The 17,598-nt window shown below is 40.2% G+C and overlaps 1 protein-coding gene across 1 annotated transcript; it reads left to right on the plus strand.

Annotated features, from left to right (window-relative positions):
- Positions 1-5,620: 5,620 nt before the first annotated feature.
- On the plus strand, positions 5,621-6,631 carry LOC100668292 (olfactory receptor 5A1-like). The gene has a single exon (XM_003419529.2). The coding sequence runs from the start codon at positions 5,678-5,680 to the stop codon at positions 6,629-6,631; it is 954 nt and encodes a 317-aa protein (XP_003419577.2). The 5' UTR covers positions 5,621-5,677.
- Positions 6,632-17,598: the final 10,967 nt, after the last annotated feature.

The raw sequence follows: 17,598 nt of genomic DNA on the forward strand, positions 1-17,598 counted from the left end.
TACTGGGTGCTCTGTCTCTTATTGGGATCTCCATCACCTTGCCTTTCCATACTCCCTGCCTGAGTTCTTTGGCAAATGTAGCCCGAGATGGCAAACCCAGCCATGTTAGCTGGAATGGACCTCCACTCCATAGCTCTCTTGGTTCTCTCTTATCTGCCAGTTTTTATACTATTCGGTGCTTGATTCTTTATTCCCTATTTTGGTACTTAGGGTTCCAGGATTGACGTTTATATCTGTTTTACTTAGTTTTTTGGGTCTTTGCTGCAGAGGGACAGTATTGTGTTTCTGTCTATAGACATGTTGACGCCACTTCTCTTGTTTGGTTTCTTGACTGCTACTTCCATGGGCATTGATTGTGGATCCAAGTAAAATGAAGTCATTGACAACTTCAATATTTTCTGCATTTATCATAATGTTGTTTATTGATCCAGTTGTGAATTTTTTTTTCCTTTTATGTTATGGTTCAGTCCATATTGAAGCCTGTAGTTTTTAATCCTTGTCAAGTCCTCCTCACTTTCAGCAAGCAAAATTGTAGGTTGCTAATGAGTCTTCCTCCAATTCTGATGTCATGTTGTTCTTCATACAGTCCAGCTTCCTGGATTATTTGCTCACCATACAGACTGAATAAGCATGGTGAAAGAATACAACCCTAACACACACCTTTCCTGACTTTAAACCATGAAGTATTCCCTTGTTCTGTTGAACAACTGCCTCTTGGGTTATGTACAGGTTCCTCATGAGCACAATTAAGTGTACCGCAATTCTCATTCTTTGAAATGTTATGCAGAATTTGTTCTAATCCCCACAGTTGAATGTCTTTGCATAGTCAATAAAATACATGTAAACTTCTGATAGTCTCCCATTTTAGCCGTGATCCATCTTACGTCAGCAATGATATCACTCATTCAACATCCTCTTTTGAATCAGCCTGACTTTCTGGCAGTTCCCTATCAATGTAGTGCTGGAACACTTTTTAATGATTTTAACAATATTGTTTGATAATTTCCACATCCTGTTGGATAACTTTTCTTTGGAATGGGCAGAAATATGGATCTCTTCCGGTCTCTTGGCCAGGCAGCTGTCCTCCATATTTCTTGGCATAGACAAGTGAGCACCTCCGGTGCTGCATCTGTTTGTTGACACATCTCAATTGGTTCTTTGTCAATTACTGGAGACTTGTTTTTCACCAATGCCTTCAGTGCAGCTCAATTTCTTCCTTTGAGACCATCTGTTCTGTATCATATGCTGCCTCCTGAAATGTTTGAACGTTGACCAGTTTTTTTGGTACAGTGGCTCTGTGGATTCTTTCCATCTTCTCTTGATCGTTCTTGCATGTTCAATATTTTCCCCATAAACTAATATTCCAACACAAGGCTTGAATTTTTTCTTTGGTTCTTTTAGATTGAGAAATACTGAGTGTGTCCTGCCCTTCTAACTCCAGGTCTTTGCACATTTTATTAAAATACTTTACTTTGTCTTCTTGAGCTGCCCTTTGAAATCATTCCATTTAGTTTCAAGGTATTTTCTCAAAGAAAAAAAACAGAGCTTGAAGACCACATGACATGGGCTTCATTCCCTTTAGTGCCTTGGGGCCACGAATAAAAATTCTTCTCTTCTTGAACAAATGTGAGAAGATCGAGAGGTGGGATGGAGGGAGGCAGAAGGGTTACCTCATTTTGTGTTTTGAGAACATTGAATGCTATTTACCTTAGTGTCGTATACATTTTTCTCAACTCTTTTTTTTTTCCTTGTCTCCAACCCTCTTCATATGTTCATTTTTTCTTCTCCCTCTCCCTCTCCTACACTGTTATTTAACCCAATCTGCTGGAGACATGGGAGAGAAGAAGGGTGGTGTTTAGTTTCTTTTTTCCTACTCTAAGTATTGGTAAGATTTCCCAAATATGATCCACTCCATGTATTCCCACTGAAAATTAACAAGTTGTTTCAAAATGAGAAAGTAGAGAATGGAGACTCCCTATATTGCAGAAAGTCTGATTCACAGTTGCTGGGTATTTGCTTCTTCCTGGTGTCTTTCCAAAGCAAGTCTCTGGGGACTGTACCTATGCTGGGGTGACAAAATTTATCTTACAAATAACAGGGTTGGAAATGACCTATGTATTATCCCCATGACTCTTCTTTAGCAATAAAGACTTAATCAGAAAGGAAGTTTCCTTGATATCAAAATGTCTCAAGAGATTAACACCCTGAAGGAAGATCTTGGAGCCTAAGCAAGGGACCAATTAACAAGTTTGGTCTCCCTTCTATCACCAAGGAGGGTGGTTATTTACAACTCATTTGGTTTTAATTGCCCCTTCTTGGTTGTACACTGTGCTCTCATATTCTTTCTTAAATGTTATGGGGAAGGTTCTTAAGCATTTAAGGCCACCTTCTTCCATAGCTGGATGCTTTCTGAAGGATGCGGCTGACAACAGGCTTTGTATTCATCTCAGAGTACTGATGAACTGGGAAGCTCTCAGATGCTATAAGTTGAAATTTCTGTTCACCATTTCTGAATACCTGGGTACACCACAAAGTAAAAGGAGTTGGATCACAGGAGAGGAATACTTTTCAGAACTCTTAGGTGAGTCACTTAGGGAATGTCAAGGGCCTAGGATACAGGTACAATTCACAGGTTTAGAAATAACTCAGCACTCAGCGTCCTTGAAGTCACAAGAGACCATCTTCCATGGTGGCACTTTTAGCCTGAAAACAAACCTGTGGAAGGATAGTATAAAACTTGGGCTGTGTCAGCGTACTTTAGCATAAAGTGGGGGCTGGAAAAACTCTGACTCATTTCATTAGTGTTTGAAATAAGTGGGAAAACACAGACCCAAAAGATTAGTTGTGGATTATTTTTGAGGCGCCTTTACTGCCTGATAGGTTCCATTTAATAAGTCAAGCTTAAGCAGTCCACAGGTGACTTTGTGAGGGGTAGGATTCCTGAGTGTATGATTCCAACACAGCTTTTGATTAACAAGTCAAGTTCTAGCAGAAGCGAGGGACTGTTATTTAAGTATAAAGGTAATACTTGGTCTTCTGACAGATAACTTGCCCTCATTCTTCCTTATTGACAAACCTCTTCAGATTTTGTTTTCTACTTACCTACATGCTAAACTTTTTCAAAACCAACTGATACCCATAAGAGGTAGATACAAAAGGGTTGTTGTTAGTTGCTGTCGAGTCAGTTCCAACTCGTGATGTCCCCATATGTTACAGGGTAGAACTATTGCATAGCTTTTTTTTTTTTTTGCTATAATTTTAGTGGAAGCAGATCACCGAAGCTTTGTCTTCCATGGTACTGCTGAGTCGATTTCAAATGATGAACTTTAGGTTAGCTGTGAAGTGCAAATTGCTTGTGCCACCAAAACCAAAACCAAATTAAACCCATTGCCGCAGAGTTGACTCTGACTCATGGTGACCTTACATGACGGAGTAGAACTACCCCAGAAGGTCTCCAAGTAGCAGCGGTAGATGCAAACTCCCAATATTTTGGTTAGCAGCTGAGCCCTTAACCACTGTGCCACCAGGGCTCCTTTAAACCAGTTGCTGTTGAGTCAATGCTGACCCATAGTGACCCCAACTTTTGCAGAATAGAACTTCTCCTTAGAGTTTTCAAGGCTGGGACCTTTCAAAAGCACATCACCAGGCCTTTTTCCTGAGGTGTCTCTGAGTGTATTTGAAACACCAACCTTTCCGTTAGAAGTAGATCACTTAAGCATTTGCACCACCCAAACGTTAGAAAATGCTGCTGCCGAAATGTCTTAAAGAAAAGAAATATGTCAAAGAGACAACTTTTTCACTTGCTAAGAAATTTCAGATGTAGGAACAACTGGGAAGGAGGAATATGTTATGCCATAAATGGTGTGAGAAAGAGCTGAAGAAAGAGAGATAAGACCAACTTTCCCAACATAAGCATTATTCAAGACAAAAGAAGAAAAGTAGGGGCTACAGTGTAGTGACACAGGCTACATTTTATAAAATTTAAAATGAGGTTTGATTACAAATTAAAGAATCTGCATGGGCAGAAAAACAAAGTGACAAAAGGTGTCTCTAAGTTTAACAATGGCATTAGGGGTTTAACTTGGCTGTCTGCTTATGATAGGATTTACTGCAGTAATTTTGCCTTCTAGGCATCTGTGGATACAATCTCTGCAGTGGTTACCATCTCCAGGTCGAGATCTGCCTGTTGCTCAGTTACACCAGCACGTATTGCAAAACATTTTAACACCTCCTTGTTTCTTTCTAAAAGATGCTAAATCTCTTGCAGTTTGACTTATTTCCGTGACATTCAGTCAGTGTTATGCCTTTTCTGTCCATGTACTGGAAGGATAGCTATGTGAAGAGATATGATGATTGTGTTATTGATGCCTCAGCTTCCCAATGTGCATGCCCATTGCCCAAGCATGACCCTTACATAATTCCGATTCAGTCTCCCCTTAGGAGAGTTCTCTGATCTGGGAACCATCAACAGACTTCAGGGTAACTGCGAATCCAAAAAAACTGTACGCAGTCGGTAAGTGGTTGTGTTTTGCTAATCAGAGGATCCAGAATTTCCATCAGATTTTCAAAGAGAAACAAAGAAAGCATTAAACACGGTCTTCGACACTCTAACTCTGAAGCATTCCTGAGGCAGGAAAGAAAACGCTGCACCTGAAAGAAAGAGAGCTTCATGATTCTTCCAACCTTGTCTTACATCACTTCTCAGGAGCCTTCCTATGATCATCAAATTGGTTAAACCGCTCCATTTCCAAGCTCTTGCTTCTGAGCCAGTGATTCTTCTCACCCTTCTGTTACATTGTAAAAGCAGGAAGACTGCTACAAGATCATCAGTCCTTTCTGATTATGGGATAATTGAGTGCTAGTTCTCAAAGGGGAAACCCTGGTGCATAGTGGTTAAGTGCTACAGCTGCTAACCAAAGGGTCAGCAGTTTGCATCCCCCAGGCGCTCCTTGGAAACTATATGGGGCAGCTCTACTCTGTCTTATAGGGTCTCCATGAGTCAGAATCGACTGGACGGCACTGGGTTTGGTGTTTTTTGGTTTTTAGTTTTCAAGGAGATTTTAAAGAGCATCTCCTCTAGCATCCTGACTTGATATATTTTGCACATGAACTTCTGCAAGCATCTAGTTAACGGCCGAGCCTTGCCTGGGCATAATCTTTCTCTTTCACCACTGTTTTCCTAATTTTGCCTTACTTGAAAGACTCGCATATTTGCTAAATCTGGCGGGGGAGAACATGATATTAAGACATTTTAGGAGATGATGGACTAATGATGGCCATTTAGTGCCTCTTGTCCGAAAACCTAACAATAATATGTATTCAAGAGAATTTTTCAGTTAAAGGTGGTGATTGCACATAAAAAACAAAAACCAAACCCAGTACTGTCGAGTTGATTTCCACTCATGGCGATCCTATAGGACAGAGTAGAACTGCCCCATAGAGTTTCTAAGGAGCACCTGGCGGATTCAAACTACCGAACTTTTGGTTGGCAGCCGTAGTACTTAACCACTACACCACCAGGCTTTCCATGGTGATTGTACATGGAAGTCATAAAATTACTCAAGATGGATGATTTACGGTTGTACAAGTATCAGGCTACATGACTAAAAAATAGTGTTGCTTTTTTCTTTTTGGGGGGAAATAAAGCCATTTCCTTCATTGAACTCTTCTTCAGCAGATGGCAGCAAACAGGCCCGTGGAATGGAATGGAAACCACTCCTCTGTAACCATGTTTGTTCTCCGGGGTCTCTCAGATGAGAAAGAGCTACAGCTCCTCCTCTTTCCAATATTCCTAGGGACCTACCTGGTGACTCTCGTCTGGAACCTGGGTCTCATCCTCCTCATCAGGATGGATTCCCAGCTGCACACACCCATGTACTTTTTTCTCAGTTTCCTGTCATTTATAGACATCTGCTATTCTTCTTCCATCAGCCCAAGGATGCTTTCAGACTTCTTAAAAGATGAAAAAACGATCTCCTTCATTGCCTGTGCCATTCAATATTTTGTTGTGGCCTGGATGGGTGTGGCTGAGTGCTGCCTCTTGGCCGCCATGGCCTATGACCGATATGTGGCCATTGGCAGCCCTCTGCAGTACTCAGCCATCATGGCTCCTGGCCTCTGTGGGAAGATGGTCGCTGGGGTCTATGTGAGTGGTTTCCTTAGTAGTTTATCTCAAACAGTATCTTGCTTTAATCTCGACTACTGTGGGCCAAAAATCATTCAACATTTCTTCTGTGACTTGCCTGCAATTATTCCCTTGTCTTGTTCCAATCCCTTCGTCAGCCAAATAATTCTTCTTCTGGCAGCCATTTTTATTGTGTTTGGTTCTTTGCTTGTTACCCTCTTGTCCTATGGTTTCATCACAGCTTCCATCCTGAAAATATCCTCTGGAAAAGGTAGTGCCAAGGCTTTCAATACCTGTGCTTCCCACTTGGCAGCCGTGACACTCCTCTTTGGCACAGCCTTCCCTGTGTACATGCGTCCCAGCTCTAGTCAGTCCATGAAGCAGGACAAGGTGCTTTCAGTCTTCTATGTCATCCTTATCCCCATGTTGAACCCTCTGATCTATAGCCTGAGGAACAAGGAGATCAAAGCGGCGCTCAAGAGGTTAATAAAGAGAACAATTTATTAAACTTAGTAAGAGTAATATTTGGGAAGGTATTATTGTTCCCTCAGGAAGAATGGAGGTAAGAACGTATAAGTCACCATTTTCAGATAACAGGAATAACTAGGCTGCAAGAAGAAGTGAAAACCTGATTTCCTTGTTTCCTGGTACCATCATGCTTAGGTGCCACCAACAAGTGATCTGTCTGGGACAGCGATGACAATGTTGAATGTAGTTTAAAAAGCCAGTTTCCATGATCAGAACTCAGATAGATAAAAGCCTAAAATATAACTGTGCTTTGAGAAGAGAACTGCTGATAGATATTATTTGCATAGAAATGATAAAAACCCAAGACACCACATTGCCTGTTGTTTCCTTCACAGATATTATTTATTTCTTTTGAATTGTTTAACTTTTATTGATATTCCAATAAAATGAAATAATATGATAAGTCAGATATGTGGCAAATAAAACATTTATAAAGGAACACTTTTTAACTTTGGTCCCAAATGGAGAGAGAAAGAGAGAGGATTTGTCTGGGTATAATTCCAAGGAATTTTGTTCCATCTGCTTTAACCCTCAAACCTATGGGAGAAATTAAATTATGAAATAGATGTGGGTGATATGAAGGGTGGGGGAAGGGGAAACATTTGGGGTCAAGGGGTTGGGGAATTTCTCAGATGCTAGAAAGAAGTTAAAGGTCAGCGATTTCTGGGCATGGTTGGGTCTGGTGCATACTCCAGTGCAGCACATTGGATACTATACAGGATCTCAGAAATGATGGCTGTCAAGGTGTGTCCAGGGAGTCAGGACCCAAGTCCTGGAAATCTGAACCTTCCTGTGACTCTAGGGTCTTCGGTTTGACAAGGTGTTGGCAGAGCCATCAGTCTCAGGGGTACCAGGGAGATTCAGAATCCAAGTGAGCAAATTTGAAAAACAGATTTGTCTTTGAAACTGGAATTTATGGACCAAGTTTCATACATACTGTATTAGCATTTATAGAACCCTTTACCTTTTACACAGTTCTATCACACAGATTAGATTTTTCTATTCTTGTATGAAGTTGGCAGGTGAGAAATTATCCCCATTTTCCAGACGGAATGATTGGGCATATCGAGGCCTTCCGTGCTCTTCCCAATGTAGGCAATGATCTATCTCAAATATCACAAAATGTGATTTGTGAAACATAAATGGCTCTAACTGAACAAAATATTTTCTCTGTCGATCTTCCATTTTTGTAGATTTCATAGTCTTGGTATTTTCTTTAAAACCGTCTTAAGAAGCTGTTCATCAGTAAAATAATGAACTCATTGCCTCGTCCCTCACCCCTTTCCCCACAAAAATATGTTTGGCTGGAACTGATCAAATCGAGAATGGAGTCTTGTCTGAAACTTTTCTGTAGCCCTAGTAACTAGCAGGTAGGTTAGATCCCTTCCAGAAATTAAAGTAGTTGGAATGATCCTAAGTAGATATTTTTAATGAAAAGATTAGAAATGCAGCATAATATTTGGGAAAGATCTCTAAATCAGAACATCTAAATTATACCTACTACTGGTATAGGGTCGCTATGAGTCAGAATTGTCTAGATGGCAATGGGTTTGATTTTTTACTAATAGAGGAAGGAGCCCTGGTAGCAAAATGGTTAAGTGCTTGGGTGCTAACTACAAGCTGGCAGATCTAACCCACCCAGTGGTTCTTTGGGAGAAAGACCTGGTGATTTGCTCCCATAAAGACAACAGGCTAGAAAACCTTGAGGCAGTTCTACTCTATCACATGCTTCTATGAGTTGAAAATTGACTCAGTGGTACTCAACAACAACAATACTGACAGAAGGCCTATTTTATACTACTTAAAATGTTTTATAACCATTATCTAATTTAATTCTCTCTATGAAGAGCTACACTTTAAAGTTGTCGTTGGTTGCTGTGAAGTCAGTTCTGACGCATGCCAATTTCCTTTGTGGGAACCAGAACTGCTCCATAGGATTTTCAAGGCTGTGAAAGCAGATCACCAGGCCTGTCTTCTGAGGCACCACTGGGTAGGTTCGAACTGCCAAATTCTCAGTTAGTAGTCAAGAACGGAATTGTTTCTGCCACCCAGGGAAGCACTCTATGAAGTAGCTACTACTATTAACCATATTTTATAGGTGACAAAACTGAGGTTTGGAGAGGTTACTACCCTCCATGGTCATGTGTTCAAGATTATACGACAAGTGTGTTGCAAAGTCAGAATTCAACCTAGACAGGCTACTTCAAAACCCATGACTGTAATAAGTAGTAGATTTTTGCATTTCATAGTGCCTTAGTTACCTCACTTATGCACAGGAAATTATACTGTCTTTTGCCTCATAGGCTGCTGTGATGACCGATTCAGGGAAAGTATTTGAAAAAATGTGTATCTATCTAAAATGAAAGTGCATTGTAAGCAGGGAAGTGCATGCACACATGTAAAATTTATTGCTATTAAACTTGTTGGTGGATTGACATACTGACTGCAACAAGGGCCTCAAACATAGCAACAATTGTGAGGATGGCAAAGGACCAGGCAGTGTTTCCCTCTGTTGTACATAGGTTTGGTATGAGGCAGAACTGACTCAGCGGCACCTAACAACCAACTGTGTTAACAGGTAGGGGTGACCTCTGGTTCCTCACTTGAAAATTGAAAGTATCGGCTAGATGATGCCTAGGTCCGTTCTAGCTCAAATAACTTCAAGGACAGTCAAGAAAATCCTACAATTATAACATCACGATAGGACCACAGGGAAGTGAGGAATGGATCCAGCAGGGACATGGCCAAATGGGGCATCAAATCAGCAGGGATAAAAATTCCATGGCAACCATATAGCAGAGAGCATCACCTGGAGAGTTTCCTCCCTCTAATTGGCTTGTCTCCTTTCACTTCTGCCCTTAACAACGCAACAGGATACCCGGTTGTGGACATCTCTCTTGCTGTGTGTGAGTGGATAGCCAGTTTCATGGCCCAACAAAGATATAGGGGTGCAATAGGGCCCACTTGGAAAATTGCTTTTGAAAAGAAATAAGTAGTTTTGACCTTTGACAAGAGCTCTGTGTTCTTGGGGTATCTGGGTCAAGGTCAGAGGGCAGGACCTACAGAGACCAGTGGATTCTGCACTGTCTTCAATATCCATGTGATTCTTCCAGTAGGATCTTCCTGGGTGAGGTTTATGGTCCTCAGTCTCTCCCATTCTTCAATCCTTTCCTCTCCCTCACTTGTACACCCTCCAATCAGGGCTTTCTCTCTCAATCTCTTTCTCTTTACCTAAATCCTCTAAGAATCTTTGTTCATTTTGTTTTAGTGAAAAGAATTATCTCTAATATAAAATTTCAGGTATTACTCTGGGACGGGATGAGGGTTTGAACTCTAGTTTTACAGTTGCTTGAGGATGTGACCTTAACCTCTCTTACCTTCTGTTTTTTCATCTGTAAAGTTGGAATACTAGGAGCATCTAGAATTAAATGTGCCAAATCCTGTAAAGTCTCACATATTGTAAAAGTCAATAATTAAGAATTGAGTGAAAAATAATAATTTACCTTTGGCCCTCCATATCCACAGGTCCCACATCCATGGATTCAACCAACTGTGGATTGAAAATATTTGGAAAAAAAATTCCAAAAAGCGAAACTTGAATTTGCCATGTATTCAGTGCTACACTGAGTACATGTGAAAGCAGTGATTTGTAGCCAAACCCTGCTGCAGCCTCCTGCCATTTCACAGATCCTCAGTTCTCTCAGACTGTTAATAATACTACTACTAATGATATGACTACTATTCAAATTTATGCACCTACGGCTAAGGCCAAAGGTGAAGAAATTGAAGATTTTTACCAACTTCTGCAGTCTGACATTGATTGAACATGGAGTCGGGGTACATTGATAATTACTGGGGATTGTAATGGGAAAGTTGGAAATGAAAAAGAAGGATCAGTAGTTGGAAAATAAGATCTTGGTGATAGAAACGATGCCAAATATCACATGATAGAATTTTGCGATACCAACGTCTTCTTTATAGCAAACCTTTTTTTTCCCAACAACTTCAAGAGCCACTACACACATGGAGGAAACACTGGCGGCATAGTGGTTAAGAGCTATGGCTGCTAACCAAAAAGGTCAGAGGTTGGAATCTACCAGGCATCCCTTAGAAATCCTACGGGGCAGTTCTCCTCTGTCCTATACAGTTGCAATGAGTCAGAATAGACTTGACAGCAACAGGTTTGGTTTGGTTTGTTTATACACATGGACCTGGTCAGATGGAATACACAGGAATCAAGTTGACTACATCTGTGGAAAGAGATGATGGAAAAAGCTCAATCATCAGTCAGAAGAAGACCAGGGGTCAACTGTGGAACAGGCCATCAATTGCTTATATGCAAGTTCAAGTTGAAACTGAATAAAATTAGAACAAGTGCACAAGAGCCAAAGTATGACCTTTAGTATATCCCACCTGTATTTAGAGACCATCTCAAGAATTGATTTGACACATTAAACTCTAACGACCAAAAACCAGACAAGTTGTGGAATGACATCAAGGACATCATATACGAAGAAAGCAAGAGGTCATTAAAAGGACAAGGAAGAAAGAAAAGACTGAAATGGATGTCAGAAGAGATGCTGAAACTTGCTGTTGAATGTAGAGCAGCTAAAGCAAACAGAAGAAATGAAGAAGTAAAAGAGTTGATCAGAAGATTTCAAAGGGCAACTCGAGAATACAACCATTTCAGGACATAGCATTTGATCAGGAACTGATGGTACTGAAGAAAGAGGTCCAAGCTGCACTGAAGACAATGGTGTAAAACAAGGTTCCAGGAATTGGGGGAATATCAATTGAGATGATTCAAGAAATGGATGCGGCGTTCGAAGTGCTCTATGCCAAGAAATTTGGAAGACAGCCACCTGGCCAACTAGAAGAGATTCATATTTAGGTCTTTTCCAAAGTTAGGTGATCCAACCAAATGCAGAAATCATCGAACAATGTTGTGAATATCACACAGAAGTAAAATTACGTTGAAGATCATTCAAAAGCAACTGCAGCAGTACATCGACAGGGAACTAGCCAAAATTCAGGCCGGATTCAGAAGAGAACATGGACAGGTGATATCATTGCTGATATCAGATGGATTCAGGCTGAAAGCAGAGAATACCAGGAAGATGTTACAAAGGCGTTTGACTGTGTGGATCATATGGATAACATTGCAAAGAATGGGAAATCCAAAACACTTTATTTTGCTCCTAAGGAACCTGTACATAGATCAAGAGGCAGTTGTTCAAACAGAACCAAGAGATAAAGCCAGAAAGGTGTGTGTCAAGGCCGCATCCTTTCACCATACCTGTTTAGTCTGTATGCTGAGCAAATAATGAGAAGCTAGACTACATGAAGAAGAACAGGACATCAGGATTGGAGGAAGATTCATTAAGAACTTGCATTATGCAGATGACCCTACCTTGCTTGCATGATAATGAAAAGGACTTGAAGCTCTTACAGATGAAGATCAAAGACCACAGCCTTCAGTATGGATTACGCCTTAACATGAAGAAAAAAAAAATCCTCACAACTGGACCAATAAGCAACATCATGATATTTATACCTCATGGGAATTAAAACTAAACCATATTTTTTAGCACTCACAGATATAAAGCAAAAAAAAAAAAAAAAATCAATGAACAGAACTAAAGTTGGATATTAATCTATTATCATCTGTAAAACCCATCAGAAGAAAACCAAATCTTGCTTTTCAGTGCTTCATTCTGTAGTATGGACATTAAGAACAGCCAAGGATCACCAGAGAGAGGACCTAAATACACAAAAGGGAAAAAGAAAGGAACTCAGATGACAAAAAGAGAATGTAGAGAACATAAGAATATATAAAACACAAAAGTCTAAAAATAGTATCCTCAGAGGGATTAAAGAAAATATTCATGAATCACAAAAATAAAAGCAGTAAGAATGGGAATGGGGCCAAAATGTTTTTCCATTGTAAGTCATTAAAAGTACTTGATTTTTGAAACTATGTAAAATTCTTATTTATTACACTGGGAGCTAAATTACAAAAATGACTAGTTAATTTTTTTTTGCCTACCATCCATAATCATTCTTTCTGTGAGGAGTATCTTAAAATTATTTTGGAGACGAGAATCCCCTTTTCTGTTTTCAGCCATCACTGCATGATTGGTCCCAACTCTACGTCTAGGGGTCAACTCTGCATGGTTTCAGCCAATCAGCAAATATCATCCATTTGCCATTGCAACTAACTTGGGGTATGAGTGGGGGACAAGCTCAATCAAGAGCAGAAACATGCAAAGAGATGATTTCTGGGTCTCCTGAGAAAGAAAATCTTCCTCTCCTTTGATCTTGATGTCTTCAAATCTACTTGATGTTTGTGCTCACTCCCTTGGACTCTGCCTGTAAGCCATTCTGAAGACTCGTTCAGAATATTTTTGGCCTTATCATGTCCACTTCAACTTCTTTTTATTGTCACGTTCCTTCTCTGAGGCTTGTGAACCTGACAACCTAGCTGCCTGAACGAAGGAACTGGTCAAAGAGATGTGGGGAAGGAAATAATAGGTAAAAAGTTACATACTATTTCAAAAATATTATCCTGTCACATACAGAAAAGTGAGCATTTAAAGAAGAGTGCCAATGGACATAAAACAGGAGATTAAACATGTGTTAGTAGTACCAAAAGAGAAAAAGAAAAAGCCCAAGGGGAAAAAAAAAAAAAAACTCATTGCCCTTGAGTTGATTCTGTTTCATAGCAACATTACAGGACTGAGTAGAACTGCCCCATAAGGTTTCCAAGGAGCTGCTGGTGGATTTGAGCCACTGACCTTTTGGTGAGCAGCCTGAGCTCTTCACCACTGTGCCGCCAGGGCTCCATGTTAGTAGTACAAGCAGACCTTGTATTGTGATATATTGAAACTAGCTGTGTGGCCTTCTCCATGGTCTGGTCTCTTTTATTCACTCTAAATGCTCTTCCTCTGTAGTCCAGGGTTTTCCTGAAATAAAAACCATAGCTTGAAGACTAAATGACATGGGCTTCATTTCCTGTAGTGCTTCAGGGCTGAAAAAGAAACATTCTTCTCTTAGGTAGTGAGGTATGATAATGTGGGTGGCAGGGTAATTTCACACTGTGTTTATGCATGATTGAATGCTATTTATCCTTTCAGAGTTTCCTACCTACTTTGCCCAGTTCACCCCCTGCTTTTTTCCCTTGTCTCTGCCCTCTGTCATATGTTCATTCTCTCCTTCTCGCCATCACCCCCTCCTACTCTTTTACTCCATTAATCCCGAGCTGCTACATGACAGAGTAAAGGGGAGCCATTTATTTTTCATCTTCATATTCCACGTCTTACTAAGATCTTTCTGAATATGATCCACTCCAAGGACTTCCATCTAAATAACAACTTGTTCCAAAATAAGAAGTAGAGAGTTGGGAGTCCCTTTCCTGCAGAGAATCTGATTCATAATTGCTGGGTGTTTTCTACTTCCTGATGTTTTTCCAGATAGAAGTCTCTGAGGAGTGTTCCTATGGTGTGATGACATAATTTGTTTCATAGATAACAGGGTTGGAAATGACCTCAATATCAGCCCCATGATTCTTTCTTGAGAGTAAAGAGACAGTGGGAAAGAAGGGTCCCTTGATACCAAAATGTGTCATATATTAGGGGCCTGAAGGGAAATCTTGAACGTAAGCGAGAGACCAATTAACAGGGTTGATCTCCCCTCTATCACCCAGGAGGGCAGTCATTTATAACCTGCATAGTTTTATTGCCCTATTTTGGTTGTGGATTTTGCTCTGAAGTTCTTTCTTAAATGTTACGGAGCAGGTTCATAAACATTTAAGGCCCTCATTTTTCATGGGTTTGGATCATTTCTGAAGGAGGTTGAGTCAAACATAGCTACCAATAGTAGGTTTTGTGCTCATCTCTGAGTACTGATGGAGTGGTAAGCTCTCAGAAGCAGTACGTTGAAATATCTGTTCACCATTTCTGAGTACCTGTGTACATCACCAAGTAAAAGGGCTTGGAACACTTTCTTGGAACTCTTAGGTGAGTCACTTACAGAATATTGCCTAAGAAATGTCAAGGACCTAGGATAGAAGTGGAACTCACATATTTACAATTAACTCAGTATCCTTGTCCTTGAAGTCTAAAGGTCATAAGAGGCCATCTTCCATGGTAACTCTTTTGGCCTGAAAAACAAAGTTGTAAATGAATAGTATAAAATGTAGGCTGTGTCAATAAATTTTAGCATAATGCAGGGGCTGGAAAATCTCTGACTCCTTTCATTAGTCTTTCAAATAAGTGGGAAAACACAGACCCAGAAGAATAGCTGTGGATTTTTTTTGAGGGGCCTCTACCTCCTGATTTTTTCTATTTAAAAGGTCAAACTTAAGCAGTCCACAGGTGACTGTGTTGAGGGAAACATTCCAGAGTGAATGAACCCAACACAGATCTTGATTAACATCTCATGTTCTAGCAGAAGCTAGAGACCATTAGTCAAAAATATATCTAATATTTGGTCTTCTGACAGAAATCCATCCTTGTTGTTCCTGCAGAAAACTCTTCAGATTTTGCTTCGTGTTCTACCTCTATGTTGAATTTTTTTTAAAACCAACTAATGCTTTTTTTGGTTTTAATGATCATTAATGCTAGACATACAATGGAGCAAAAGAAAATACTAGCAAGTGTTGCTGATGAAATGTCTTAAAGAAAAAGAACATGTCAAAGGGGCCATTTTTTTAATGATCTGTTTCCATTTCCTTCTTAATTTGATAGGAAAGGTAAAATGGAGGTAAGCATAGACATGGGGAATATATTATGCGAAGAATGGTGTAAAAAAAAGTGGAAGTAAGAGAGCCAAGACAAACTCCATCCTAAGATAAACTTTATCCAAAACACAAGAAGAAAGCTAAGGAGCCACCCATAAATAACATGCAACAAAAAATGAGGTTTGATTAGAAAGTATCATCTTTGGAGTGGTAGAGAGCAACAACGTAACAGTTAAAAAGTGTCTCTGAGATTAGCAGTGATGTCACTGGTTTAACGTGCTTCTCTGTCTATGGTAAGGTTTGCTGTGGTAATTTTAATCTTAGACATCTGTGGACACAGGCTTTGCAGTAGTTACCATCTGTCTTAGTCTTCTAGTGCTGCTGTAACAGAAATACCGCAAGTGGATGGTTTTAGCAAAGAGAAATTTATTCTCTCACAGTCTACTAGGCTACAAGTCCAAATTCAGGGCATAAGCTCCAGGGGAAGGCTTTCTGTCTCAGTTGGCTCTGGAGGAAGGTCCTTGTCATCAATCTTCCACTGGTTGAGGAGTTTCTCAGGCACGAGGATCCCAGGTCCAAAGGATGCAATGTGCTCCTTTTGCTGCTTTCTTGGTGGAGTGAAGTCCCCAGTCTCTCTCCTCAAAAGAGATTGGCTTAAAACACTACCTTATCTTGTAGATCTCATCAACGTAACTGCCGCTAATCCGTTTTATTAACATCATAGTGATAGGATTTACAACACATAGGAAAATCTCATCAAATGACAAATTGGTGGATAATCACACCACACTGGGAATCATGGCTTAACCAAGTTGACACATATTTTGGGGGGGCACAATTCACTCTATGACACTGTCTAAAGGCTGAAATTTCTCTGCCTCTCAGTTATTTACATATTGCAAACACTTCAATATCTTTCCATTTTATCTTCCTGAAAGAGACTAAATTCTCCTCCAGTTTGTCTTATTTCCTTGGCAGTCAGGGAGTGTTACTGCTTCTCTGTTGTTTTACTGAAAGCATATCTATGGGAAGAGACATGACGGTCGTGTTATTGATGGTGTTCTCCAGTATGTTGTGATTGCCCTATTTGTATAATACAGCAAAGCAAACCTGTTGCCGTGGAGTTGATTTCAATTCATACTGGCCCTACAAGATGGAGTAGAACTGCCTCATAGAGTTTCCAAGGAGCAGCTGGTGAATTCATACTGCTGAACTGTTGGCTAAGCACTTAACTCTTAACCACTCTGCCAGCAGTGCCCCATTTTTATAATAATGCCTCTGAAATAGGCTCTGCCATTCTAGAGATGTGAGAAATTCTTACAGAGAATATGCAAGGGCCTTCCTGGATTCATGACTTCTTGCCCACATCTAGTTGGTGATTACCCACAGGATGTTTTCTCTTTCTCTGTCTCAGGCTACACATCTCTCTTCTTGCGTCATGTCTTCACAGGCACATTTCTCACCTATCTTCCTGGTCTCTACCCCACTTACTGTCTCCTTTGCATCCTTCAAGTCACACAATATCGTGCTTTGAACTTGAGAGTTGTTTAGAAATAAGGTTAGTTATGCAATTGATACATTTTTGTAGGATAGTGGAATGCAGTTGTTAAAGATGTGGCTCTGGAGCTAGAGTTCTGGACTTGAAATCTAGTTCTACTCTTTATGGGTTGCATGACTTGTGCCTAATTACCACTGTGAGTTACACATTCTCTTCAATTGTGAAATAGGAGAAATGAGAATACATATCATGTAAGGTTGTTGAACAAATAAAATTACATAAAACATAAAAAGATTCGGGATAACACTGGGAAATTAATAAGCATTCATTAATCATATTTGGACCCAAAAAATTATAAGCAAATCAAACAAGCTTGGGGTTTTAGAAAAAATGGCCAGGGATAAACTGGGGCAACTAATACTTCCATAGGAATATTGTGTATTATACGGTCAGGGAAAACGCTGAGAACGCTAGACCATCGTTTTTCCCCCGTGGCTCAGCCAGTGAGAAAGCAAAGGAGTTCCTCAAAGTACAGGAAAGACAAGAAGGCACTAATCTAAGTTGGTCTTAGGGTAGGGCCAGCATTTTCCCAGCTTGTTCTTAGGTGCTGTCAAGTCGTTTCCAACTCACAGCGACCCTGTGTACAACAGGAGGAAACACTGCCAGGTCCTGTGCCGTCCTCACAATCTTCCTATGTTTTAGCTCATTGTT

The sequence above is a fragment of the Loxodonta africana genome, chromosome 7 (genome assembly GCF_030014295.1).
Source record: "Loxodonta africana isolate mLoxAfr1 chromosome 7, mLoxAfr1.hap2, whole genome shotgun sequence".
Taxonomy (NCBI): domain Eukaryota; kingdom Metazoa; phylum Chordata; class Mammalia; order Proboscidea; family Elephantidae; genus Loxodonta; species Loxodonta africana.